We start from the raw sequence: 26471 nt of genomic DNA, 5'->3' as shown, positions 1-26471 counted from the left end.
CTTCTAACTCTGACATATAAGATTTTAGCATCTTGAGCTTCGACAGCCTCCCATGCTGAGAGCACAGGGCTGGCCAACTCTTGTTAGGAGGCAGCTAGTCTGTGGTTTGGCACCACTGCCCAGCCGGCATTTATTAAATCAGTGGGATGTGGTCCCTTCTGGCCTGGAAAGAGAACATTAAGCTCCAAAAACTTCCTGCAGCAGGCCTCCTTCAGAGAGTACTGCTCAGAGGGGTGAAGAACAAAACCATTCAGATCCTTGGCGGTGCTCCAAGATCCCGTTCACTAGTATTTTTGCCCTGTCTACATGGAGAGCCAGTGACTAAAAACATCTGGAAGCCTGTTAAAGACTTGGGTGACTTCTTTCTCCTTTCAGGGGTGGCTGTTCTTGACCTTGGTAATCCAAGTTGACCTTTGCCAATGCCCCTTTGCATCCAATCTTCTGCACTTCATTGGGCAACAACCCTTTAATAAAATCCACATGAATCCATCTGCTAACAGCTCCTGGAAGGGCTGTAGGATCTAACACCTGTCCTGCATTCCTTGAGCCCTAGTAGGTAGGGAGAACAGGGCTGAGACCCAACTCTTGCACCTCTGGGTCTTACAGTTGAATTGGAGAGAAAGGGAGTAGGTAGGAAGAGAGAAACATAAATGATGAGAGCTTGCTAAAGGTGGAGAAGGCAGCTGCAGGCAAGGAGTGCACAGGTGTAGTGATGGGGCTGCTGGGTAGCCTAGCAGAGTCCACCCCTGCCTGAGCCTGCCTCTTGCCAGTGACTTCAGTCGTGCTGACAAGGCCCATGCTGACTCTGGGAGGCAGGACTGGGCTGAGAGGTTGGGGTCCACATGCCACTGAACTGGTGGGCCAGTGTGGTCTGTCCCTCATCTCTCTCTTGTGACCTGGAATATGTCACAAATTCCTTGGGTCTCTATTTTAGGAAGCATCTACTGAGCACCTACAACATATGTGCCTGGTGCCAGGGAGAGGGTACATTTAGTGAGTAGAACAAACCCAATTCCTGTGCTCTGGTCTGACTCGCTTGTATTTCCTGTCCAACTACAGGTCACAAAGTCTCAGGAACGCTGGTCGGGTGGAGTTCCAGAGGCAGGAGAGTCACCCTGACTCCTCCCTTAGCTTCTCTGGGGTATGAGTGCATGGACACAGGATTCTCTCTGGCTAAGGTCAGAGCTCCATTTCACTTTAGCTTTCTCCCCACCAGGGAAAGAGTCCAAGAAATAAAGACAACAGGTTAGATGGGCAGATAAGCTCCCTGAAGTTTATTTGTAAATTACAAGTATGTACTTATTACACCTAGACTTTTTAACTCCTCGTTTGCCTTCCTTTCCACCCAGCTGAGATTTTTGTTTGCGTTCCTCTGGGAGTCCTCAGCTGATTTCACTAACCCATCTGCTCTTTGCTATGATGAGCCAAAGACCAACACAATCCTTCCCCGGAGTTGACAATGGTTCATCTTGAAAGGCCCTCAGGGATCCTACAGAGGTAAGTGACTGTGCTCTGGTCAGCTCATGAGGCTGTGGAGCAGAGAAACTGGTGTCCTTCTTGGAGCGCTGCCTTCATCTCTTTGAACTGAGCCAACTGGCAGGCCTCATCCAGCCCCAGCCAGCGGTAGGCTTGGTGCTCGTGGGAGAGGCGGATCTCCACATTGCAGTCCTTTACCTCCGCCAGCCAGTAGATGACTGTTTTAGGCTTCTCTCTGGCCACATAATTGAGCTCCCTCCTGAACCCCTCAATGATGGTCAGCTGGTCTGCTTCTATGCCTGCTTCCTCCTGAGTCTCCCGCAAGGCTGCTTCTAAGTCATTTTCTCCTGATTCCACATGGCCTGGTTAGGAAAAAAGAGGAAGAGATAATCTTCAACAAAGGTGGAATTTTCAGGTCAGATGATTTAAAGATAGGGGGTCTTCAGTGACTTTTTAAATTAAAAAAAAATTTTTTTTAATGTTTATTTATTTTTGAGACAGAGCATGAACAGGGGAGGGGCAGAGAGAGAGGGAGACACAGAATCTGAAACAGGCTCCAGGCTCTGAACTGTCAGCACAGAGCCCAACGTGGGGCTCAAACCCACAAACTGTGAGATCATGACCCGAGCCAAAGTCGGATGCTTAACCGACTGAGCCACCCAGGTGTCCCTTCGGTGACTTTTTTAAATGTTGCTAGGCTAAAGGAGGTCTACAGATTGGCAACATCCTAACATGCCTAGGAATAGGGTACAGAACAGGTAGTGTCTGGGCAATTCCTCCTCCCCACCGTATCTTCTCTACAGAGAGTTAAGACCATGGGTTTAACAAGTCTGATCTAGAAGACTGCTCTTCAGTGGTGAGAGAGATGGCCTTCCTCAGACCTCTGCTTTCTTATTCTTTGGAGCTCTCCTCATCTCAAGTTCTCAGGGAGACTTTTCCCTTGGAGACCTTAAATTGATTTTCCGGGGGCGCCTGGGTGGCGCAGTCGGTTAAGCGTCCGACTTCAGCCAGGTCACGATCTCGCGGTCCGTGAGTTCGAGCCCTGCGTCGGGCTCTGGGCTGATGGCTCAGAGCCTGGAGCCTGTTTCCGATTCTGTGTCTCCCTCTCTCTCTGCCCCTCCCCCATTCATACTCTGTCTCTCTCTGTCCCAAAAATAAATAAACGTTGAAAAAAAAAAATTAAAAAAAAAAATTGATTTTCCGAAGGAAGGGCAGTCTCTTCTTGGCAGGTGAGAGCTGGCTGAAGAGGGAGCACTTTGCCTACAATCCACAGTGAGGACTCAACACTGTCTTAGTTGGTCCCTGAAGTCCCAGGGCCAACAGACAGGCTCCAAACCCTGCACTGCAGCACTGGCAGCTGTTTCCAAGTAGCTATCAAGGCTTTTCCAAATTGTTTTCATCTTTCTGAGCAAGGCCAGATTCCAGTTTCATAGGGAAAGTCCTGATGGGAACTTAGACTAAGGACAAGCTGAGAGCCAGTTCTAAGAGAATTTGCTGGCAAGACTCAAACCCAACCAGACAGCTGCCAAGAAACTGCTGTAGGAGAGCCTGAAGCTCTGCAGACTGGGAGCAGCCCTCAGTTTTGCCTCTAGGCCCTCCTTGCAAATTCTCAGCTTGCCCAGAGGGGCCAGGAAGGACAGGGAGGGGTCTGGCAGCCTCTGTCAACACATGGTTCCAGCAAGTTGCTGGGGGCCTCCTGGTTCAGGAGCTCATGGGGAACAGGAATTGTTAGCTGTTCCCTTCTTGGTTCAGAGACAAGGCGACCTCCTAGCCCTCCTCCTTCCCAGGGGCTCTCCCAGCAGTGCCCTGAGTCAGCCGTTGCTGCACAGCTCCCACAGAAAGCAACCAGGAGTCGGGGCTTAAAAAACCAATCTAGCTCATGGCTTCTGGGAATCTTCTCTCTATAGCACTTTATGTAGCTATGTGCACAAAGCCAGGTAGGTACTGCACTGGGGGAGGAAGGTGAGAGGGATGTTGGTGGTAAGAGGTGACCCTGATTCCCACCTGCCCTCAGAAGTGTGGGGAGTCTCTGAACACGCCCTTCCCAATAGTGTCTGTGCTGCATTCTACCCATGAGTGTTAACAGGGTGACTTCTTCAGGCCCAGGTGGGACAAAATTTGGAGAGTTCCTTTGAAATCTTTCAGTGAGAGGTACTATGCAGTATGACATTGGTGATCAGGAGACAAGTGTGAAGATTTCTATTCATAGAGTTTGTGACACTTTTGTCCCTCTCTTTCACCTTATTTCTCCTTAGTGAAATGCAAAAGTGCAAAGTTTATTTCCTGTTCCCATTTCCTTATTTTCCTCCAACCTGGATTCTTGTTCACCCCTCCCCCTGGCACTCCCCTTTAAAGTTCCTGCTCCCTTCTATCTGGAGGCTGTTCACTCTGGGCTCCTGACCTGTAACCCAGTAATGATTTGATCCCAAGGCCCCCAATTCCCAGCCCAGTGCCTTTTCTCCTACCCAGGCATTCACCACAGAGACTGGCACTCCAGTGAATGTGAGTCACACACAGAAAACCGGTGCTGCTTCTGCCCTGGGATTCAATCACAAAGTTCTATTTCCAGCTCTGCTCTGGCCTGGCATGGAGACCATGTATGTAGAAAGGATCAAGGGCTCCTGCCCCCACCTCCCCTCCTGCTGCACAGTCACTGAAATATAAGCTTTGTGGAGGGCCTGGCAGGGTGGCTTTCTGAGCAACACTCAGCATTTTCCCGAGAGCCAGCCCCTCTGCCTTGCACCTTTGGGAGGAGTCCAGTGATGAATGCCATCTGATGCCTGCAGCAGTAGAAACTCAATCGCAGGGTTGTCCACCTTGGGAATGAGGCGTCTTCGGAAAATGATCAAGCCACATGCTCTGAGGGCCATGGTCTATCTGAGGACTTAAGGAAGAAGATGTGAGACCCTGGGAAGTTACACAAAACAGGAAGATCTACCCCGGGGGCAGCACTCTGGTGCTGGGGAATAGCACAGACCAGCTAACAGTGACCTCATCAGCTACAGAAAAAGGCAGCATACTGAAGACAAGATGGGAGAAACCAGGAATCAGAGGCTGATTTGTGTGTGATGGTAGGACCCTGGCCCCTACCCTGTCAGGGAAGCTCTATCCCAACTCCTCCAGGACTCCCTGTTAAGACACAGGGGCTGGGGCTGGTGTGTGTGCATTAAGAGACTGGAGGTCCTCAGAAGCAAACCCACTGAAACTGGAGAGATGCTGTGAATGGAAGAGATGAGGAACATTCTCATCAAACCCATGGTCCCATTTCCTTTCGGCCTCCAGCCTGAGTCTGTGGGGCAGAGACCCCAGCAATGTAGTTTCAGATGGCTTGAGGAGTCATTCAGGGAAGGTAGCTTGGGGTACTAAAAAGCTTTTTGTTATTGATATTTTTAGTCTTTTATCCAGGTTTTAGAATGTTACACATTCATGTGGTTCATAATTCTAAGTACAAAAAGGCACACACAGTAGAAAATCTCTTTCCTGGAGAAGAGGAGGGAAGATGGCGGCGTAGGAGGACGCTGGGCTCACCGCGCGTCCTGCTGATCACTTAGATTCCACCTACACCTGCCTAAATAACCCAGAAAACCGCCAGAGGATTAGCAGAACGGAGTCGCCGGAGCCAAGCGCAGACGAGAGGCCCACGGAAGAGGGTAGGAAGGGCGGCGAGGCAGTGCGCGCTCCACGGACTGGCGGGAGGGAGCCGGGGCGGAGGGGCGGCTCGCCGGCCAAGCAGAGCCCCGGAGACTGGCGGGCAAAAGCGGAGGGGCCTGACGGACTGTGTTCCGACAGCAAGCGCGACTTAGCGTCTGGGAGGTCATAAGTTAACAGCTCTGCTCGGAAAGCGGGAAGGCTGGAGGACAAAGGGAGGGAGAGCTGCTGAGCCCCCGGACGACAGAGCTCAGCTTGGTGGGGAACAAAGGCGCTCGCCAGCGCCATCTCCCCCGCCCATCCCTCAGCCAAAATCCCAAAGAGAACCAGTTCCTGCCAGGGAACTTGCTCGCTCCGCGCAAACACCCAACTCTGTGCTTCTTCGGAGCCAAACCTCCAGCAGCGGATCTGACTCCCTCCCGCTGCCACAGGGCCCCTCCTGAAGTGGATCACCTAAGGAGAAGCGAGCTAAGCCTGCCCCCCTGCCCCTGTGCACCTTGCCTGCCCACCCCAGCTAATATGCCAGATCCCCAGCATCACAAGCCTGGCAGTGTGCAAGTAGCCCAGACGGGCCACGCCACCCCACAGTGAATCCCGCCCCTAGGAGAGGGGAAGAGAAGGCACACACCAGTCTGGCTGTGGCCCCAGCGGTGGGCCGGGGGCAGACATCAGGTCTGACTGCGACTCCGCCCACCAACTCCAGTTATACACCACAGCACAGGGGAAGTGCCCTGCAGGTCCTCACCACGCCAGGGACTATCCAAAATGACCAAGCAGAAGAATTCCCCTCAGAAGAATCTCCAGGAAATAACAACAGCTAATGAGCTGATCAAAAAGGATTTAAATAATATAACAGAAAGTGAATTTAGAATAATAGTCATAAAATTAATCGCTGGGCTTGAAAACAGTATAGAGGACAGCAGAGAATCTCTTGCTACAGAGATCAAGGGACTAAGGAACAGTCACGAGGAGCTGAAAAACGCTTTAAATGAAATGCAAAACAAAATGGAAACCACCACGGCTCGGATTGAAGAGGCAGAGGAGAGAATAGGTGAACTAGAAGATAAAGTTATGGAAAAAGAGGAAGCTGAGAAAAAGAGAGATAAAAAAATCCAGGAGTATGAGGGGAAAATTAGAGAACTAAGTGATACATTAAAAAGAAATAATATACGCATAATTGGTATCCCAGAGGAGGAAGAGAGAGGGAAAGGTGCTGAAGGGGTACTTGAAGAAATCATAGCTGAGAACTTCCCTGAACTGGGGAAGGAAAAAGGCATTGAAATCCAAGAGGCACAGAGAACTCCCTTCAGACGTAACTTGAATCGATCTTCTGCACGACATATCATAGTGAAACTGGCAAAATACAAGGATAAAGAGAAAATTCTGAAAGCAGCAAGGGGTAAACGTGCCCTCACATATAAAGGGAGACCTATAAGACTCGTGACTGATCTCTCTTTTGAAACCTGGCAGGCCAGAAAGAATTGGCACGAGATTTTCAGTGTGCTAGACAGAAAAAATATGCAGCCGAGAATCCTTTATCCAGCAAGTCTGTCATTTAGAATAGAAGGAGAGATAAAGGTCTTCCCAAACAAACAAAAACTGAAGGAATTTTTCACCACTAAACCAGCCCTACAAGAGATCCTAAGGGGGACCCTGTGAGACAAAGTACCAGAGACAACACTACAAGCATAAAACATACAGACATCACAATGACTCTAAACCCGTATCTTTCTATAATAACACTGAATGTAAATGGATTAAATGCGCCAACCAAAAGACATAGGGTATCAGAATGGATAAAAAAACAAGACCCATCTATTTGCTGTCTACAAGAGACTCATTTTAGACCTGAGGACACCTTTAGATTGAGAGTGAGGGGATGGAGAACTATTTATCATGCTACTGGAAGCCAAAAGAAAGCTGGAGTAGCCATTCTTATATCAGACAAACTAGACTTTAAATTAAAGGCTGTAATAAGAGATGAAGAAGGACATTATATAATAGTTACAGGGTCTATCCATCAGGAAGAGCTAACAATTATAAATGTCTATGCGCCAAATACCGGAGCCCCCAAATATATAAAACAACTACTCATAAACATAAGCAACCTTATTGATAAGAATGTGGTAATTGCAGGGGACTTTAACACCCCACTTACAGAAATGGATAGATCATCTAGACACACGGTCAATAAAGAAACAAGGGCCCTGAATGAGACATTGGATCAGATGGACTTGACAGATATATTTAGAACTCTGCATCCCAAAGCAACAGAATATACTTTCTTCTCGAGTGCACATGGAACATTCTCCAAGATAGATCATATACTGGGTCACAAAACAGCCCTTCCTAAGTTTACCAGAATTGAAATTATACCATGCATACTTTCAGACCACAATGCTATGAAGCTTGAAATCAACCACAGAAAAAAGTCTGGAAAACCTCCAAAAGCATGGAGGTTAAAGAACACCCTACTAACGAATGAGTGGGTCAACCAGGCAATTAGAGAAGAAATTAAAAAATATATGGAAACAAACGAAAATGAAAATACAACAATCCAAACGCTTTGGGACGCAGAGAAGGCAGTCCTGAGAGGAAAATACATTGCAATCCAGGCCTATGTCAAGAAACAAGAAAAATCCCAAATACAAAATCTAACAGCACACCTAAAGGAAATAGAAGCAGAACAGCAAAGACACCCCAAACCCAGCAGAAGAAGAGAAATAATAAAGATCAGAGCAGAAATAAACAATATAGAGTCTAAAAAAACTGTAGAGCAGATCAACGAAACCAAGAGTTGGTTTTTTGAAAAAATAAACAAAATTGACAAACCTCTAGCCAGGCTTCTCAAAAAGAAAAGGGAGATGACCCAAATAGATAAAATCATGAATGAAAATGGAATTATTACAACCAATCCCTCAGAGATACAAACAATTATCAGGGAATACTATGAAAAATTATATGCCAACAAATTGGACAACCTGGAAGAAATGGACAAATTCCTGAACACCCACACTCTTCTAAAACTCAATCAGGAAGAAATAGAAAGCTTGAACAGACCCATAACCAGCGAAGAAATTGAATCGGTTATCAAAAATCTCCCAACAAATAAGAGTCCAGGACCAGATGGCTTCCCAGGGGAGTTCTACCAGACGTTTAAAGCAGAGATAATACCTATCCTTCTCAAGCTATTCCAAGAAATAGAAAGGGAAGGAAAACTTCCAGACTCATTCTATGAAGCCAGTATTACTTTGATTCCTAAACCAGACAGAGACCCAGTAAAAAAAGAGAACTACAGGCCAATATCCCTGATGAATATGGATGCAAAAATTCTCAATAAGATACTAGCAAATCGAATTCAACGGCATATAAAAAGAATTATTCACCATGATCAAGTGGGATTCATTCCTGGGATGCAGGGCTGGTTCAACATTCGCAAATCAATCAACGTGATCCATCACATTAACAAAAAAAAAGAGAAGAACCATATGATCCTGTCAATCGATGCAGAAAAGGCCTTTGACAAAATCCAGCACCCTTTCTTAATAAAAACCCTTGAGAGAGTCGGGATAGAAGGAACATACTTAAAGATCATAAAAGCCATTTATGAAAAGCCCACAGCTAACATCATCCTCAACGGGGAAAAACTGAGAGCTTTTTCCCTGAGATCAGGAACACGACAGGGATGCCCACTCTCACCGCTGTTGTTTAACTTAGTGCTGGAAGTTCTAGCAGCAGCAATCAGACAACAGAAGGAAATCAAAGGCATCAAAATTGGCAAAGATGAAATCAAGCTTTCGCTTTTTGCAGATGACATGATATTATACATGGAAAATCCGATAGACTCCACCAAAAGTCTGCTAGAATTGATACATGAATTCAGCAAAGTTGCAGGATACAAAATCAATGTACAGAAATCAGTTGCATTCTTATACACTAACAATGAAGTAACAGAAAGACAAATAAAGAAACTGATCCCATTCACAATTGCACCAAGAAGCATAAAATACCTAGGAATAAATCTAACCAAAGATGTAAAAGATCTGTATGCTGAAAACTATAGAAAGCTTATGAAGGTAATTGAAGAAGATTTAAAGAAATGGAAAGACATTCCCTGCTCATGGATCGGAAAAATAAATATTGTCAAAATGTCAATACTACCCAAAGCTATCTACACATTCAATGCAATCCCAATCAAAATTGCACCAGCATTCTTCTCGAAACTAGAACAAGCAATCCTAAAATTCATATGGAACCACAAAAGGCCCCGAATAGCCAAAGGAATTTTGAAGAAGAAGACCAAAGCAGGAGGCATCACAATCCCAGACTTTAGCCTCTACTACAAAGCTGTCATCATCAAGACAGCATGGTATTGGCACAAAAACAGACACATAGACCAATGGAATAGAATAGAAACCCCAGAACTAGACCCACAAACGTATGGCCAACTCATCTTTGATAAAGCAGGAAAGAACATCCAATGGAAAAAAGACAGCCTATTTAACAAATGGTGCTGGGAGAACTGGACAGCAACATGCAGAAGGTTGAAACTAGACCACTTTCTCACCCCATTCACAAAAATAAACTCAAAATGGATAAAGGACCTGAATGTGAGACAGGAAACCATCAAAACCTTAGAGGAGAAAGCAGGAAAAGACCTCTTTGACCTCAGCCGTAGCAATCTCTTACTCGACACATCCCCAAAGGCAAGGGAATTAAAAGCAAAAGTGAATTACTGGGACCTTATGAAGATAAAAAGCTTCTGCACAGCAAAGGAAACAATCGACAAAACTAAAAGGCAACCAACGGAATGGGAAAAGATATTTGCAAATGACATATCGGACAAAGGGCTAGTATCCAAAATCTATAAAGAGCTCACCAAACTCCACACCCGAAAAACAAATAACCCAGTGAAGAAATGGGCAGAAAACATGAATAGACACTTCTCTAAAGAAGACATCCGGATGGCCAACAGGCACATGAAAAGATGTTCAGCGTCGCTCCTTATCAGGGAAATACAAATCAAAACCACACTCAGGTATCACCTCACGCCAGTCAGAGTGGCCAAAATGAACAAATCAGGAGACTATAGATGCTGGAGAGGATGTGGAGAAACGGGAACCCTCTTGCACTGTTGGTGGGAATGCAAATTGGTGCAGCCACTCTGGAAAGCAGTGTGGAGGTTCCTCAGAAAATTAAAAATAGACCTACCCTATGACCCAGCAATAGCACTGCTAGGAATTTATCCAAGGGATACAGGAGTACTGATGCATAGGGGCACTTGTACCCCAATGTTCATAGCAGCACTCTCAACAATAGCCAAATTATGGAAAGAGCCTAAATGTCCATCAACTGATGAATGGATAAAGAAATTGTGGTTTATATACACAATGGAATACTACGTGGCAATGAGAAAAAATGAAATATGGCCTTTTGTAGCAACGTGGATGGACCTGGAGAGTGTGATGCTAAGTGAAATAAGCCATACAGAGAAAGACAGATACCGTATGGTTTCACTCTTATGTGGATCCTGAGAAACTTAACAGGAACCCATGGGGGAGGGGGAGGAAAAAAGAAAAAAAAAAAAGAAAAAAAAAAAAAAAAAGAGGTTAGAGTGGGAAAGAGCCAAAGCATAAGAGACTGTTAAAAACTGAGAACAAACTGAGGGTTGATGGGGGGTGGGAGGGAGGAGAGGGTGGGTGATGGGTATTGAGGAGGGCACCTTTTGGGATGAGCACTGGGTGTTGTATGGAAACCAATTTGACAATAAATTTCATATAATAAAAAAAAAAAATAAATTCCAAAAAAAAAAATACAAAAGAAGAAAAAAAAAAAAAAAGAAAATCTCTTTCCTACCCCATCAAAAGCAAGCTAGTATAATGGTCAAGAGTGTGAATCTGCAGCGTGAGTTCAAGTTTTGACTTTACTACTTATTCACTGTGTGATTAGCTCCTAAGTCTCATTTTCCTCAGCTCTATCTAAGACAGGATAGTAACAGTTCTACCTCAGGGGCACCTGGGTGGCTCAGTCAGTTAAGCAGCAGACTTTGGCTCAGGTCATGACCTCATGGTTTGTAGGTTCGAGCCCTGGGTTGGGCTCTATGCTGAAAGCTCAGAACCTGGAGCCTGCTTCAGATTCTGTGTGTGTGTGTCTCTCTCTCTGCCCCTCCCCCATTCATGTTCTGTCTTTCAAAACTGAATAAACGTTAAAAAAAATTTTAATAACAGTTCTACCTCAAGGGGTTGCTGTGAGGTTTGCTGTGACTTAACTTTTGTAAAGTGCTTTAGAACAGTGCCAGGCATGTAATAAGCATTCAAAAGATTTCAATATGCATAGGAAAATGTTTGGAAGGATACACATCATTAATAGTATTTCCTGGAGGATGAGATTATGGGGAGACTTTAATTTTCCAGTCCCTATATTTCTGTATTGTTTGGAAGTTTACAGAAAATATTTATTAATTTTATAACCAGCAATTCTGTGAAGACTACAATTTTTTAGCCTTTTCCATTTTAGTTACTTTTCTTTCCATTTCAGAAAAGAATGTCAACAACAAGAACAACAACAACAAAAGAGAGGAAGGGAGAAGAATAGAAATATCTGCAGAAGTGAAAAAACAACTCATCTGAAGGGGGACAGGTTATCAAGGTAACAAAATATATGGAAGATCGCTTATGTAAGGCCTTTCTAAAGAAAATTTGTCATTTGTTCAATCAACAATATTGAGTAGCTACCATGTACTAAGTACATGCTAGGCCTTTGCTCTCATACAGTTTATATTCTAGTGGGAGAGACAGATTTTAATCAAATAATTAAGCAAACTAAAAAATAATTGCCAATAAGGTAAGTGCTACAAGGGAAAAATGTGTAATGGGTAACCTGACTTTGTCTGAGGGATCAAGGAAGGCTTCCTTGGAAGAAGGGATGTTTGAGTAGAGAAGTAAGGACGAGTGAAAGGTAAGTTGGCAATGGGAATGAAGAGAAGAAGTGTGTTCCAGGAGAAGTGGACAGCATGAATAAAGGTCCTGAGGTGGGATGGCAGAACGAAAAGAAAATCAGATATCTTAAATGCAGCAAAGGCCTGGGAAAGTGACCCAGGCAGGAAATGACCCAAGTCAGTAGGGCCTCATCTGCAAGATTCCAGAGCCAAAGGAGCTGGTATGTTGGACAGCAGAGCTGATGCAGAGAGCTGGAGCAGGAGGTGATGGCCTCCTCAGCCCCCTTACTGGTACTCAATCAAGATAAGCCTGCATCAGGGGCGCCTGGGTGGCGCAGTCGGTTAAGCATCCGACTTCAGCCAGGTCATGATCTCGCGGTCCGTGAGTTCGAGCCCCGCGTCGGGCTCTGGGCTGATGGCTCAGAGCCTGGAGCCTGTTTCCGATTCTGTGTCTCCCTCTCTCTCTGCCCCTCCCCCGTTCATGCTCTGTCTCTCTCTGTCCCAAAAATAAATAAACGTTGGAAAAAAAAAAAAAAAAAAGATAAGCCTGCATCTGTCAAAGGCACACAAATCAGACCCAAACTGAAACTCTTTCCAGGATAATTCTCAGAACTGTCAACACATGGCTTACCAAAAAACCAAATCCACCCAATACTGTGATCTTTCCAAATATTTCTAAACCTATAATGAATTTTTAAGAATTGGAAATAATTCAAGTGGGTTTTTTTAAGACTAAAAAAAAATTTTTTTTTTAATGTTTGTTTATTTTTGAGAGAGAAAGAAAGCATAAGTGGGCGAGGGGCAGACACACACACACACACACACACACACACACACACACACAATCCAAAGCAGGCTCCAGGCTATCAGCACAGAGCCTGACGTGGGGCTTGAACTCACAAGCCACGAGATCATGACCTGAGCTGAAGTTGGAGCTTAACCAACTGAGCCACTCAGGCACCCCTTAAGACTTTATTTTTAAGTAATTTCTATACCCATTGTGGGGCTTAAACTTACAATCCTGAGATCGAGAGTTGCATGCTCTATTGATTGAGCCAGCTAAGTGCCCCTCAAATGGGGTTTCTGAAATGGTCTGTGCTCTCATATACTGTTGGTAGGAGAGAAAATTAGCACGTCCCCTTAGGAGGGCAATTTGGTAATAATTATCAAAGCATAAAATGCACATTCCCTTACACCTAGCAATTCCATTCTAGGCACTCTGACATACACAAATACATGTTTAAGATATACACATAAGGATGTTCATCACAACCTTGTTTGCAATATCAAAAAGGAAAAAAAAGGCAGAAACAAATATCCATCAATATGGGAAGGTTAAATATAGTATATCTGTACAATGGAATATTATGGAGCCTTTTTAAAAAACGAGGTAGAGCCAAATGTGCTGCTTTTAAGAGGATTTTCAGACAGGGACGCATGGGTGGCTCAGTTGGTTAAGCCTCCGACTCTTGATTTCGGCTCAGGTCATGATTTCATGGTTCCTGGGTTCGAGCCCTGCATTGGGCTCTGTACTCATATTGTGGAGCCTGCTTGGGATTCTCCTCTCTCTCTGCCCCTTCCCAACTCTCATCCTCATGAGCTCGCTCACTCTCTCTCTCAAAATAAATAAACTAAAAAAAAAAAAATTTTTGGACATATTAAGTGGAAAATGTATGATTCAGAATAGACTGTATAATGCTATCCCGTTTGAGTTTTAAAATTTACATGTAAACTGGTAGCAGGCTTTTTAAAACATTATGTTCTATTTCCCTGCTCTCCCTATTTATGCCAAAAACCTTCCCCATTTTGGAAACCAGAAAGAAGCACCCTGTTGCCACCATACTGGTGAACAGAGGTTTCAAATTAGTGGTTCCAGGCTTAGGCAGAAACAGGTACCAGATACCATGCCCTCCTATAAAGATGCTTATAAAGTAGTAGCAAGTTACTGGTGAAGGGCACCTTGCTCCTGTCTTGGGTTGAGTCCCATGGAATGAATGTTGGACCCCTAGATAAGCTTAGGGATCCAAGGCTAGAGGGCAGTGCCTTGCCTTGGACAGAAGTCCCAGAGCATTGCTCTACATCACTGCCATCACCAATGCATCATGGGGAAAACAACACTGCCTGTATGGGGGGGGGCAAGACAGACAGGCCTGGTGTGGTCATGTGGAGACACTGGAAAGAGGGGGGCAGGCCAATATTTTCCCATGGGGAAGTGGCTTAGGGTAGTGACAAGGGCACACCCTAGAAAAATGTATCTTAGTGGACACCAATGTGTAAGGGTAACCACATCTAAGAACCAGACCAACCAGTGGTTCATCTTAATGGGACCAGAAGAGCTAGGATCAGATGTTCACTTTCTACCTATCCTATTGACCTGTGGAGAGGACAGTTGTTCTAGAAAGGCAAAACTCCTATTTACCTTTTCAATTGCTTGGCTTGAGCCAGCTGTTCTCTAGAATTTCTCTCTCCTTCCCCATACATGCTTCCTACTCATGCTTTCAGAAGCAGCTCAGTGTCACTTCTTCTGTGAAGCCTTCTGGCTTCTAATCATTCCATCTTCTGGGCTTTTAACATGGTTTGAATAAACTTCTGTAGCGTTTGATCAGAGAAACAGAACACTATGAGGAAATTAAGGATTTAGTGTAGGGATTACATCTTGTGCAGTTATGGAAGTTGATGGAGAAATCCAAGCAACTCTGTCACCTCTGCATCTGGTGTTGTGCCTGAAGTCTCTATATGTAAGCAACACCAGCAGTTGGGAAGGAGAGCTGGATGTGAAGTGGAGGAGAGCAAGGAAAACTGGAACTTATGAAAACAAACCAGATCCTATGAAGACAAGTAGAACTCTTGAGGACAAATGAAACCTGTGACTTCTTTCACCACTTCCAAGCTCATGAACTTATAGGAGGAGCTGGAGCCCTTTGTCACAGAGCTGAATGGACATCTGGCCGAGCACTCGGAGTAACTGAAGGAGGACATTCAGCAGGAGTTGGGGAGCTGCTGGCCTGAGTGCTATATCCTGCACCAACAAGGTGAACCAGCAGATCAGTGTCAAAAGGTAAGTACTGCCACATGCTTGGTATCCTGCTCTGTCCTTCACAGTGTACTGCTGCTACTTCACTTAAGCTTTCCAAATCTCGCACAAAATTTTCTTGAGGTTGACCCTAACTTGGAACCATGTAGGAAGGGAATCCTGGGAAACACAGTTCCAGTTTAGCTAAGTGGACACAGAACAAAGCCACCACAAGCACAATACCTAGTCTGGTAAATCTCAGTCTGTACCTTTGGCAGGGAAGAGCCGGACTATGCACTCTGTTTCCTGGGGACCCAGCACAGCAGCTTTCAACAGATGTTCATTGACTCAACAGAACACTCTCCCCACATCCCACTCAAACAAATGCTCAGGGTATGTTCTGGGATTTTGGGAAACAGCCCAGTGTTTTCCTGAAGAGTGCCATTTACATAAAAGTCAATGGAGCCATTGTTGTACATTTTCTGTTTTTCTGGAGACCATGAAGGGAAACTGTTCTGGGGTTTAAAAGTTGTCAGCTTATAGAGAAAGATACACACACACACACACACACACACACACACACACACACACACACACCAGACTCCAAGTAGATTCAAACCTCAGGGGGTTAAAGAACACAGCCTCCAATATGCAAATGTGCTTGCAGCCAGGATTGCAGAGATGAGAACTCCAAGCTGACAGCAGGCAATTCACACTTCAGAAAAGTGGCAAAGTGCCTTAGGTGGTTAAAAAAAAACCTGAATAAAAAAATCCTCAATGTCATCAGAAGGTTCCAGAAGCTAAGGAAAAGTGTTCTTGTCTTTCTCTCTATATACATTTCCCTTACAGCTCAGGAGGTTCAGAACCTAGGTGCCAAAAAATAATTCACAGATAAATGGCTGTACTGATGTATTGTGTTCCAATGTTTTCATCAAATTAATTAGAGTGCTATTGCAAGCATAGCTCAACCCCAAACGCCCTCACAAATATACCTTTAGATACAGAAAGAGCTCCCCAAATCCTCAACTTGTCCCTTATAATCTTAAATCCCTTTAACAGAAACTGTTTCATGCCACCATGTTATCAATTAAGCATCTGCACTGTGCCAGCTATACTGTGCAAAGTTCTTTACGTGTATCTTTTCTAATGCTCAAGACAAATCTTCATGATAAGCATGACTGTCTCCAGTTTTGGATGAGGAAACTAAGACTCAAAAAGGTGAAAATACTTGCCCAAAGGCATAGCCCAAAGGCAAGATTTGAATCCAAGTGAGTCTAACTCCAAAGTATATCTCCCTCCTTATACAGCTCTGCTTACCATGAAAGATGAGGGCTTAGGGCACAAATGGCCTGGAGAGAGGACGTGCAAATAATTTATAAAATTACTCCCAGTTCCAAAATGCCCAGTTTTTGATCTATATTCATATGGGGAATTTTTTTTTAAATTTTTTAATGCTTAGGGAGACACAGAATTTGAAGCAACTCCAGGCTCTGAGCTGTCAGCACAGAGCCCAATGCAGGGCTCGAACCCACGAACTGTGAGATCATGACCTGAGCTGAAGTGATGCTTAACCGACTGAGCCACACAGGCACCCCACACATTTTAAAGGTGCCCAGCTGGAATCCTTTCCATAGAATAGGTTTTAGTTGGGGGGCACGGAGTAGAGATGAAGATCTTGGTGCCCAAGGATGACCTGGAGAGGTAAAGTGTAGCCTTAGGCCCCTACTTTGCCTTTCTATGAGTCCTCTGCTTTTTCTCTGGGAAGTAAGGACCTAAAACCGCATGTTCAAAACCATATCCAGTAGCCTGGGGGTTCCTAAGCACCAAGTGTTGGGAATACCCTTAATGCTAGCCTTGAACAAGCACAAAAACACCTAACTTAGGCAGGGTGCTGGTATCCAGGAAAGTTGCCCGGGGCCACTCCGCTGTGAGGAGGAAGGCCAGTTCTGCCTGCTTACAAGCAACTCTGACTGCTCGGCTTTTCCTCTCTTCCCATATCATAATGGTCTTTTCTGATTCTTCAATTCCCCTCCTCCCTTTCAAAGGATGGAATAGACATGAGGTGCCCATCAGTGAATAAAGCTCTCTCTTTCTTGTGACAACAAGCAAGCAAGCAAGCAAGCAAGCAAGCAAGCAAGAAGCTCCCAACTACTGTGAATAAATTGAGACAAAGAAAATGTTCCCTTAATTGCACCTTTCCCTGGGCATCTGCCACTCTCTTTTCTCACAGAGACCAAGCTGCTGAGTCATCTTGCTATCTTTGCTATTTGGCTGAGGGCGAAAACAGGAGATTTCACCTGTAAAGGCATGAATATTGGCTTCCAGGATGGGGCTAAAGTCAGACAAGGTTGGAACAAAAATCATTCTTAGTAAAGAGGATCTGTTAAGTGGCCTATTAGTGCCATCTGCTGTACAATTCTAGAAAGCAAACATGGAGAATTCTAATATTAGCGCCTGAAGGGATTTACTTACTCATCTAACATCTGTTGAGTATGTCCCACTTGACAAGCAGTATGACAGAATTGAAGAGTGGATATAGAGCTGAATATTATAAAGCCCCAGCTTTCTAAGGGTTCACAGTCTCGTGAAATTGGAAGGTACTTAGACAAGTTGCCAGTGTGTTTTGTGCATCATTGGGGTATGTGTAAAATGGAAAGGAAGCAAAGAGGGAGTGGCTATCTTTAGGTCAAAGAGGCACCCCATAAAGATTCTGAAGGATGGCTAGGAATTCACCAGGCAGAATAAAGATGGAGGCAAGGGGCATTCCAGGCAGAGAGGAGTGTGGGCAAAGACTCTCAAGCACAAAATGGCATTCCATTGATAAACAGCTTAGTTTATATTCTGTAGGCAATGAGAAGCCTTTGACTGATTTTAGGCAGGGTGGGTGATATGGTCAGATTGACATTTTACAAAGACATTCTGGCAGCAAGGAAGGTAGAGAATGAATTAGGATTGAAGGCAGGGAGATCAACGAGTTACAAGCTTGTCACCAATAGGCCAGGTGACAAATGATAGAGTTAAATTAAGGCAGAGACCCTGAAAAAGGAGAGGAAGGGATGAATTTGAGAAATATCTCAAAAAGAAAACCAACAGTATTTGATGTTTCATTGTTCAAGGGAGAGAGGAGGAAAGAGAGATTGTTTGGTTTGGGTGACAGTGGAATAGGGAGTAGAATGTAAAATAATGATTTGCTTGGGACAAGATGAATTTGAAGTGCTATAGACTACCCACAAGGTAAATGAACAGATGGAATTGTGTTCAGTGATCTGATCACCTCATCCCACCTCTTCATTGCCCAAGGTGAAAATTTCCTATTGGAAAAAAATTTTGCTTCCACTATAGGTACCTCTGCAGGCCACCTCCTCCACTTGGGTAAGTCTGCCTGTGCATCTGATATTCAAAGCATTTTATCCTCTTTCAGTCAGAAACAACATGGAAAAGCATGGCTGGCTTTGCGGTGAGAAAGACCTAACTTCCTAATTCAACAGTGTATTACTTTAAGCAAAATACTTCCTTAAGCCTCACTTTCCTCATCTGTAAAATGAGGGTAACCTCTATTTTACATGGTTGTAGTAGGGTTAAAAATAATATATACATAAGATCAGACATATCAGAAGTACTGAATATATAGGAGTCATTTTTATCCCTGTTGTCATAAAAGGTCATCAGAAAGCTTCTGTATTATGATCTAACAGCATGCTCTTAGCTTCTATTGAGAGCTGAATCAAGAAATGGCTTTTCATATTTCCAGCAAAACTGCTGGTGACCACGCTGTTCACTACACCATATATATTCCTTATGTATAAAGTACCACAAGATAAATTCCTTTCAATATAGGAACTGGGAAGAAATTCACTCTTTTGAAAAATGGTTTCCTTTTTTGTGTTATTTCTCTGACAAGTTTTGAACTAAATTGGGTGCTCGCAGTAAGTCTACTGGCCTTGTTGGCTAGTATATTTATTTGTTTCTATTATGAAGGTAAGAGGTACCATGTTGGGGGGGGGTAGTTACTGCTTGTCAGGCATCGTGCCAAGTGCTTTACTTTCATCAATTCACTTAATTTTCACAACAACCCTCTGAGCCTTTACCGTGATTTTTCAAGAGGAAAAAAAAGGAAAGATATGTCTAGGTAGACTCAAAGGCAGGTCTGCCTGACTCCCAACAACCTTGCTCTTAACCTTGACTCTGTATTACAGTTTTACATTTGGCTATGTGATTGCAGTCAGTTTAGTAAAACCTTAGTTTGCAAGCATAATTCGTTCCGGAAACATGCCTATAATCCACAGCACTTGTATATCAAAGCAAATTTCAAGAACCATTGGCTCAGTTGTGATCATGTGACATTTGGCGTCAGGTACTACTTACATCGCAAGACATTGTCCATTTACCAAGTTAAAATTTATTAGAAACGTTTGCTTCTCTTACAGAACACTCCCAATCCAAGGTTTTCTTGTGTGTATGTGCATACATATATGTATATGTGTATATATCTATTTTTTAAGACATATAATGACAAATAACAAATACATAGGGCCCAAATCAGACCACAACAAAGAACAAGGAAGTTATGTTTTAGGTGGTGGGACTCTCCTGCGATTTTCTTTCTTTACTTCTGCTATAATTGCCACGATATTATTCATTCAATAAATGAAACATATTAGAAAATATAAAATCTCTTCTGGAAAGCAGGCAGGGTTTAAAGGGCAACAACAAAGTGAAACTGAGGCCGAGGGAGGGGAAGGTATGGCGTTCTTGCCGTAGGGCCCTAAACGTGAACTCTGGGATTCCGATGCCCCACCCCATCGTCACCTGCGTGCAGGCCAGCAAGGCTCAGAGCCATTGAACCCTCCCCTCTTCCTGAGCACAGAGGAAAACTGAGGTGCTGCGAGCGGCGGAGGGGGTGGGGTTGGTTGGGGGGAGGTCTGGCCTGCCCACGCCTCACTGCCAGCCTGGAGGAGAGCGCGTCCACCTTTGACGGTGCACCGACGGGAAGCTATTCAGCTGCAGATTCTCATCGGTCAAACCTCAGTATCTTAGCACAGAATTCAACACAGAGGCCGTTCCTTAAGACTACTCACCCAAGGCCGAGGGAGGCAGGAGGCGGGCCTTGAACGGAAAGGGGGAGTACGTCGACCAATCCGGAGGGTTCGGTTGCGCTTAGAGCGACCAACAGTATAGGGAGAAGTCTCCTCCACCCGCCTCAAAAATGCCTTTCTTTCACTTAGAACGTCGCGAGATCTTCACTCAAACTGTATGGTTGGTTGAAAGACGCAAAGTGAGGGTTACGCCCACTGCTTCCTCCGTTCACTGATTGGTCTTCTAGAGGAAAAGGGATTAACGTCAACGAGTTCCGCGAATGCCCATTGGTAGATGGTGCGGCCCTGTAGGCGCGCGGGCGCCGGCGCGGGCGTTCGAACGCGGGGTTGGCGACGTTACCATGGCGATGCGGCCTGGCCGGAGCAGCAAAAGCCGGTGAGTTGACAGCACCCCGCCAGCTTTCGGGCTCTCTCCTGTCGGTGATGTCTTCTGTCCTCAGACAGGGTTGAACGAGGGGAACTTGGAAGTCTCTGAGGTGAGAAATGGCGGGGGTACGACCGGGGAGGCGAGGGGTAGGCCTCTGCCCCCCGGAGGATGGCACTCAGGACGCCCGCTGAACGCGTGAGGAGGCGGCGGTTGCAAGGAAACTGGGATTTGGCCTCTCATGGTTGTTTGAACGCACACCTGCTCTTTTCTTCATCCCCAAATCTCCGCCTTTTTTTTTTTCTGTATCTCGAGCACTACTTCTCCCATGAAGCCTTGTCTGAGTCTCGAAATCTTGCCTTTGAACCTGTAGCCCTAACTGGAACCTTTCTTAGAAGGCACTTGTATTAGGCGTTGGGTTATTTGTGTACTTCCGTGAACCTCATTCTCCTCCTTCCTCCCATTTAGAGTTCTTTGAGGCAGAACAAGCATCTTTCATTCACAATGTCTTACACACAGTAGAGTTTTCAGGAATTATTTGTTGAGTTGAATTTAATTCACCACAAATAGATTGGATTCCCCTCTGTGCCCTGTGCCGTTTTCCCTCGCGTTTGGAGGTTATTTTCTATTTTTACGAGAGTAGAGGGAGTGCACCCTAATTCACATTAGAAGGACCTGAAAGTCCACGTTGGCCTTTCCACTGTTTGTGAAAGGGAACATCTTTTTTTTTTTTTTTTTTTTTTTTTTTTGAATTCTTGCTACAACTCTGGCACTGTGGCTTTTAGTCTTGTTCTCCCAATGCTTTTATTAAACTCCTTGTGAGTCTTTGCTTAAAACAAATTACTGTATGCCAAGAGTGTCTCAGTTTCTTAGTGACCTGCAGCTATTGTCACATTTTAAGAGTGCTTTGGAAACTGTTTTAAAGCATTTTCTCCTTTGTATTTTACTTGTAGTGAGAGACTACATGTAAACTACATGTAGTGAGAGACTATGCTTCAGGTGCATATAACAGCTGCTCTTGTAGCTATCCAATCATCAGGTGGCCATGATAGAATTGCTTTACCAAGACTGTTGTTTGGGGGCACCTGGGTGGCTCAGTCGGTTAAGCATTTGACTCTTGGTTTCGACTCAGGTTGTAATCTTTGAGTTTGTGGGATTGAGTCCCGCATCAGGGCTCTGTGCCAACAGCACAGAGCCTATTTGGGGTTCTTTTTCTCCCTCTCTCTCTGTCCTTCCCCTGCTTACACTCTCTCTCAAAATAAATAAAGGTTAAAAAAAAAAAAAAGACCGTTGTTTTGTCGACTCCTAAGACTATAATATTGCCAATCCAGATTGTTGATGATTCTCATGTCAAATTCATAGCTCAGTGATGGTTTTAATAAAAAGATTGAAAAAGTCAGGTATAGTAACAGTGCTATTATTATCCTCTTATAAAAGTTTGAACACAACTGTATAGCTAAATTGCAGATCTGTGACATGTAATGGAAACCAAACAGGGGATTCAGGGTTTGGCGTTGGCTCTGTCTCTACTCACTGTAGCTGGTTTTACAAGCCAGTTAGCCCTTTCAGTTAGCTCTACTAATTCAAAAAGTGTTGAATTAGTAGAGCCACAGGGATTCTAGTCTATCAACTTAGTCAAGCAGCTGTTTGTTTTTTTAATTCCAGTATAGTTAACATTGTTATATTAGTTTCAGGTGTACAGTATATTAATTCAGTAATACTGTACATTACTCAGTGCTCATCATAAGTGTACTCTTTTTTTAAAGAGTTTATTCTTGGGGCGCCTGGGTGGCGCAGTCGGTTAAGCGTCCGACTTCAGCCAGGTCACGATCTCACGGTCCGTGAGTTCGAGCCCCGCGTCAGGCTCTGGGCTGATGGCTCATGATGGCTCAGAGCCTGGAGCCTGTTTCCGATTCTGTGTCTCCCTCTCTCTCTCTCTGACCCTCCCCCGTTCATGCTCTGTCTCTCTCTGTCCCAAAAATAAATAAAAGTTGAAAAAAAAAATTAAAAAAAAAAAGTTTATTCTTTAAAAATGTATGTTTATTTTGAGCGAGGGTAAGCGTGAATGGGGGAGAGACAGAGAGAGAGGGAGGGGGGAGAATCCCAAGCAGGCTCCATGCTCCAGTGCAGAGCCTCATGTGGGGCTCAATCCCTGGACTGTGAGATCATGACCTAAACTGAAATGAAGTGAGCCACCCAGGTGCCCCTGTGGTCAGTTATTCTTAATCCCCTTCACCTATTTCCCCCATCTTCCCACCTACTTCCCCTCTGGTAACCATCAGTTCTCTATAGTTAAGAATCTGTTTTTTTGGTTTGTTGCTTTTTTTTTTCTTTGTTCATTTGTTTTGTTTCTTAAATTCCACATATGGGTGAAGTCATATGGTATTTCTCTTTCTCTGATTGACTTATTTCACTTAGCTTTTTATCCTCGGGATCCATCCATGTTGCTTCAGATGGCAAGATTTCTTTTTATCAGTTCTAGTAGTTCTTTATTTTTAATTTTTTTTAATGTTTATTTATTTTTGCGAGAGAGAGCATGAGCAGGGAAGGGACAGAGAGAGAGGGAAACACAGAATCTGAAGCAGGCTACAGGCTCTGAGCTGTCAGCACAGAGCCTGACATGAGGCTCAACACAGCGTTCAAACCGTGAGATCATGGCCCGAGCTGAAGTTGGACGCTCAACTGATGGAGCCACCCAGATGCCCCAAGTTTTCATTCTTTTCGATGGCTAATATTTCATTATATATATGTGTGTATGTGTGTGCCACATCTTCTTTATCTGTTCATCTGTCAATGGACACTTGGGCTGCTTGACTACTGTAAATGATGCTGCAATAATAAAAAAATGCTGCAATAAGTAATGTTGCAGTAAACCTAGGGGTGCATATGTATTTTTGAATTAGTGTTTTCATATTTTTTGGGTAAGTACCCAGTAGTAGAAATAGTGGATCATATGGTAATTCTTTTTAATGTTTTGAAGAAGCTTCATAATCTTTTTCACTGTAGTTGTACCAGTTTGCATTCCTACCAACAGTGCACAAGGATTCCTTTTACTCCACATCTTTGCCAACACTTGTTTCTTGTGTTTTTGATTTTAACCATTCTAACAGATGTGAGGGGATAGCTCATTGTGATTTTGATTTGCATTTCCCTGATGATCAGTGATGTTGAGCATCTTTTCATGTGTCTGTTGGCCATCTGTATGTCTTCTTTGGAGAAATGTCTGTTGTTGTCTAAAAGCAATTGGTTATTTTTTGAAAAAATTTTTAATGTTTATTTATTTTTGAGAGAGACAGAGGGGGAGACACAGAATCTGAAGCAGGCTCCAGGCTCTGAGCTGTCAGCACAGAGCCCAATGTAGGTCTTGAACCCACAAATTGTGAGATCATGACCTGAGTCGAAGTAGGACACTTAACTGACTGAGCCACCCAGATGCTCCAAGCAATTGGTTATTGATATCAGGTAAACATCACATGTTCAGTCTTCCAAGGACTATACAGCTGAAACTGATAGCTGCCATTTATTGAGCATTTACCCTGTGCAAAGCACTATATCAAGGGCTTTATATAAATATTACATTTTTCTTAGCATAGTACATCAATGTACTGCCCACAGAGCATTTCAGTAAAAGCTTTTGGTTTATGTTGTTAATGTAAATCTTTAGTTATTGTATGTTCTAGTGCATGTCCTTGGAGCAAACTAGGGCATGATCCTCTCATCTTCCAGTTTAGGAGAAATAGTTTCTTTGGGCTGCCATTTTATTGTTTGTAAAGTAAGGGGTTGAAGTCTTCTCAGTCCCTTACAGATTAATTCATCAATTAATCCAGTTTCTTGTACTGGCTCAGCAAACCTGTTCATAATTTGTACAGAAAAAATCCTCAACAAATTTTGTTAAATGAGCAATAGAGTTCCACTTATACTATGAGTGTTGTGGTCATTGTATACTTCCCCAGTTAATGTCTCAAGGATTTTGATGTTCATATCTTATTGAACAAGAAGACTTTTCCATAGGCATAAACTAATAATAGGTAAATAGGTACCATTTGTATTGGAAAAATGCCATTTTCTACCTGTGTGTCTTTTCCTGTGTAGGAAAAACCTCATTTCTTTCCCTCCTGTCTCCTTTACCACTCATAGAAGACTTCATTTCTGACACTTCTGGCTAAATGTGTGGGGACTTTTCCCCCACCAAGCAATTCTTTGTGACACCAGCTGGGTATCCTATAATTTAACTCAATCTAACTCTACCTATTTGGAGATAGTATCCAATCCCACAAGTTAAGGGCTCAGTCTGACACCCCACTTCAGATGCCAACTGTTAAGTAGTAGGTACCCAGGTTACCTACAACTTCTGTCAGATTTGGCTACAAATCAGAAGTTCCCATGATCCCCTCCATGGACTCAATTTGCTAGAATGGCTCACAGAACTGAGGGTAACACTTAAGTTTACCAGTTGGGGGCGCCTGGGTGGCTCAGTGGGTTAAGCATCCAACTCTTGATTTCTGCTCAGGTCACGATCTCACGGTTTGTTGGGTTGGGAGCCCCATATTGGGCTCTCCACTGACAGTGTGGAGCTTGCTTGGGATTCATTCTCTCTCTCTCTCTCTCTCTCTTAAAATAAATAAAAATAAACTTCAAAAAAAAAGTTTATCAGTTTATTAAAGGTTATGATAAAGGATGTAGATGAACAGCCAGAAGAAGAGATACATAAGACAATGTCTGTGAGGGTCTTGAGCATAGGAGCTTCTGTGCCTATGGAGTTGGGGTGTGTCACCCTCCTGGTGTGAATGTGTTCACCAACCTGGAAACCTACTGAACTCCATACTTTTGGTATATTTATGAAAACTTTGTCAAGCTTATGGCTTGATTTTTTTGGTGGCCAACCCCCACCCAGAGTTGCATCATTAGAACAAAAGATATTCCTAATGCTCTTATCATTTAGGAATTTACCAGGGTCTTAGGAGTTCTGTGCCAGGAACCATGGGCAGAGACCAATATATACTTTATATTATCTAGGTGAAAGATACTAGGACCAAACCACCAAGGCTGTGGTGGTTGGAATGAGGATAGAGGGGGGAAATTTGACAAATATTTACTCTTAAACTGGCTGGACCTGTTGATTAGATTTGGGATTAAAGGAGAGGAAAGGAATCTAGGATGCTTCCCAGTTTAGCTCTGAGTCACTGGTTCATGATACTGTCACTCACGTACTCCCACCCCCCTCACCAAAGAAGAGAAAGGTGGAGGGGCAGTTTTGTGGGGAGGTCATGAGTTGATTATTGACAAATAGTTCAGATGCTTAATTATGGAAACATTTTGATAATGATCCCTGAATGTTTTTGCTGCAACTAAAGTTACACTGGAATTCTAGAAGTATCACTTAATAATGCTGTACAGTATTCAGGCCAAAAAAACTCTAGGTGTTTCATCAGCAATGAGGAGCAGTCTTTTAAGTTAGTTACCTTCTTGTGTTGAGATTTGATTGGTTAAAACTAGTGGCATGGAATTGCATAGCCAACATATGAAATAAATCCATATAGTTGTTTTTCATGATCTATGCCTTGGTTCCTTCATTTTAAAAAAGGAAGATGGTGATAATTGCCACTTATCACAAAAAGTCTTGGAAGAATCAGGTAGCACAATTAATTACATATTAATAATTTAGATCCCAGTGAATGGAATTATTGTTTGAATTTTTCTTTGCTTTCTCAGCATCATTCCTTTAGAAATAATTCCTGGTGCCAATGTGGCAACAGTTCCCAAAAGGATGTAGCCTTGGGTAAGAGTCTATATCATCTTAGTAATTTATAAAAAACTGATTTAATAATTATTTTTCCAGTGAAACACATGAAGATATATTTTGTCAAAAGTATTTTATAACTGCAAAATGGCAAGAATCTGCAAATGTCAACTTACATTTGGATTAGACCAGGATTT

General features: G+C 43.7%; 2 protein-coding genes and 1 long non-coding RNA gene across 9 annotated transcripts in view; 2 read left to right on the top strand and 1 right to left on the bottom strand.

Moving 5' to 3' along the window:
• Positions 1 to 1259: 1259 nt before the first annotated feature.
• Positions 1260 to 20273, bottom strand: NUDT2 (nudix hydrolase 2). Of its 2 annotated transcripts, none has more exons than XM_045469563.1 (3): positions 20153 to 20273; positions 4220 to 4360; positions 1260 to 1838 (listed from the first exon to the last, which is right to left on the bottom strand). In XM_045469563.1, exons 2-3 carry the CDS (start codon positions 4344 to 4346, stop codon positions 1522 to 1524), a joined length of 444 nt encoding a protein of 147 aa, XP_045325519.1. In that variant the 5' UTR covers positions 4347 to 4360; positions 20153 to 20273; the 3' UTR covers positions 1260 to 1521. The 2 variants fall into 2 exon arrangements, with proteins under 2 accessions (XP_045325519.1, XP_045325520.1); XM_045469564.1 differs by lacking the exon at positions 20153 to 20273 and adding an exon at positions 14481 to 14650.
• On the top strand, positions 1787 to 17255 carry LOC123593540. 2 transcript variants are annotated; one of them, XR_006710372.1, is made up of 4 exons: positions 1787 to 1891; positions 11662 to 11772; positions 14952 to 15119; positions 17120 to 17255. It is a non-coding gene; the product is annotated as an uncharacterized LOC123593540 (long non-coding RNA). The 2 variants fall into 2 exon arrangements; XR_006710371.1 differs by lacking the exon at positions 1787 to 1891 and having other exon boundaries at positions 11409 to 11772.
• Positions 20274 to 20296: 23 nt separating the features above from the next.
• Positions 20297 to 26471, top strand: part of KIF24 (kinesin family member 24) — a 76284-nt gene continuing 70109 nt past the window's right edge. For 2 of the 5 annotated variants that reach the window (XM_045469555.1, XM_045469553.1), the window contains exons 1-2: positions 20297 to 20546; positions 26247 to 26313. In XM_045469555.1, the coding sequence (XP_045325511.1) occupies positions 20445 to 20546; positions 26247 to 26313 (169 nt within the window). In that variant the 5' untranslated portion in view covers positions 20297 to 20444. Of the gene's footprint in view, positions 20647 to 26246; positions 26314 to 26471 lie in introns of all 5 variants that reach the window. The other 3 variants (XM_045469556.1, XM_045469557.1, XM_045469554.1) reach the window with 3 other exon arrangements.

Source organism: Leopardus geoffroyi, chromosome D4 (genome assembly GCF_018350155.1).
Source record: "Leopardus geoffroyi isolate Oge1 chromosome D4, O.geoffroyi_Oge1_pat1.0, whole genome shotgun sequence".
NCBI classification, from domain to species: domain Eukaryota; kingdom Metazoa; phylum Chordata; class Mammalia; order Carnivora; family Felidae; genus Leopardus; species Leopardus geoffroyi.
This window is presented reverse-complemented; position numbering and strand designations above follow the sequence as displayed.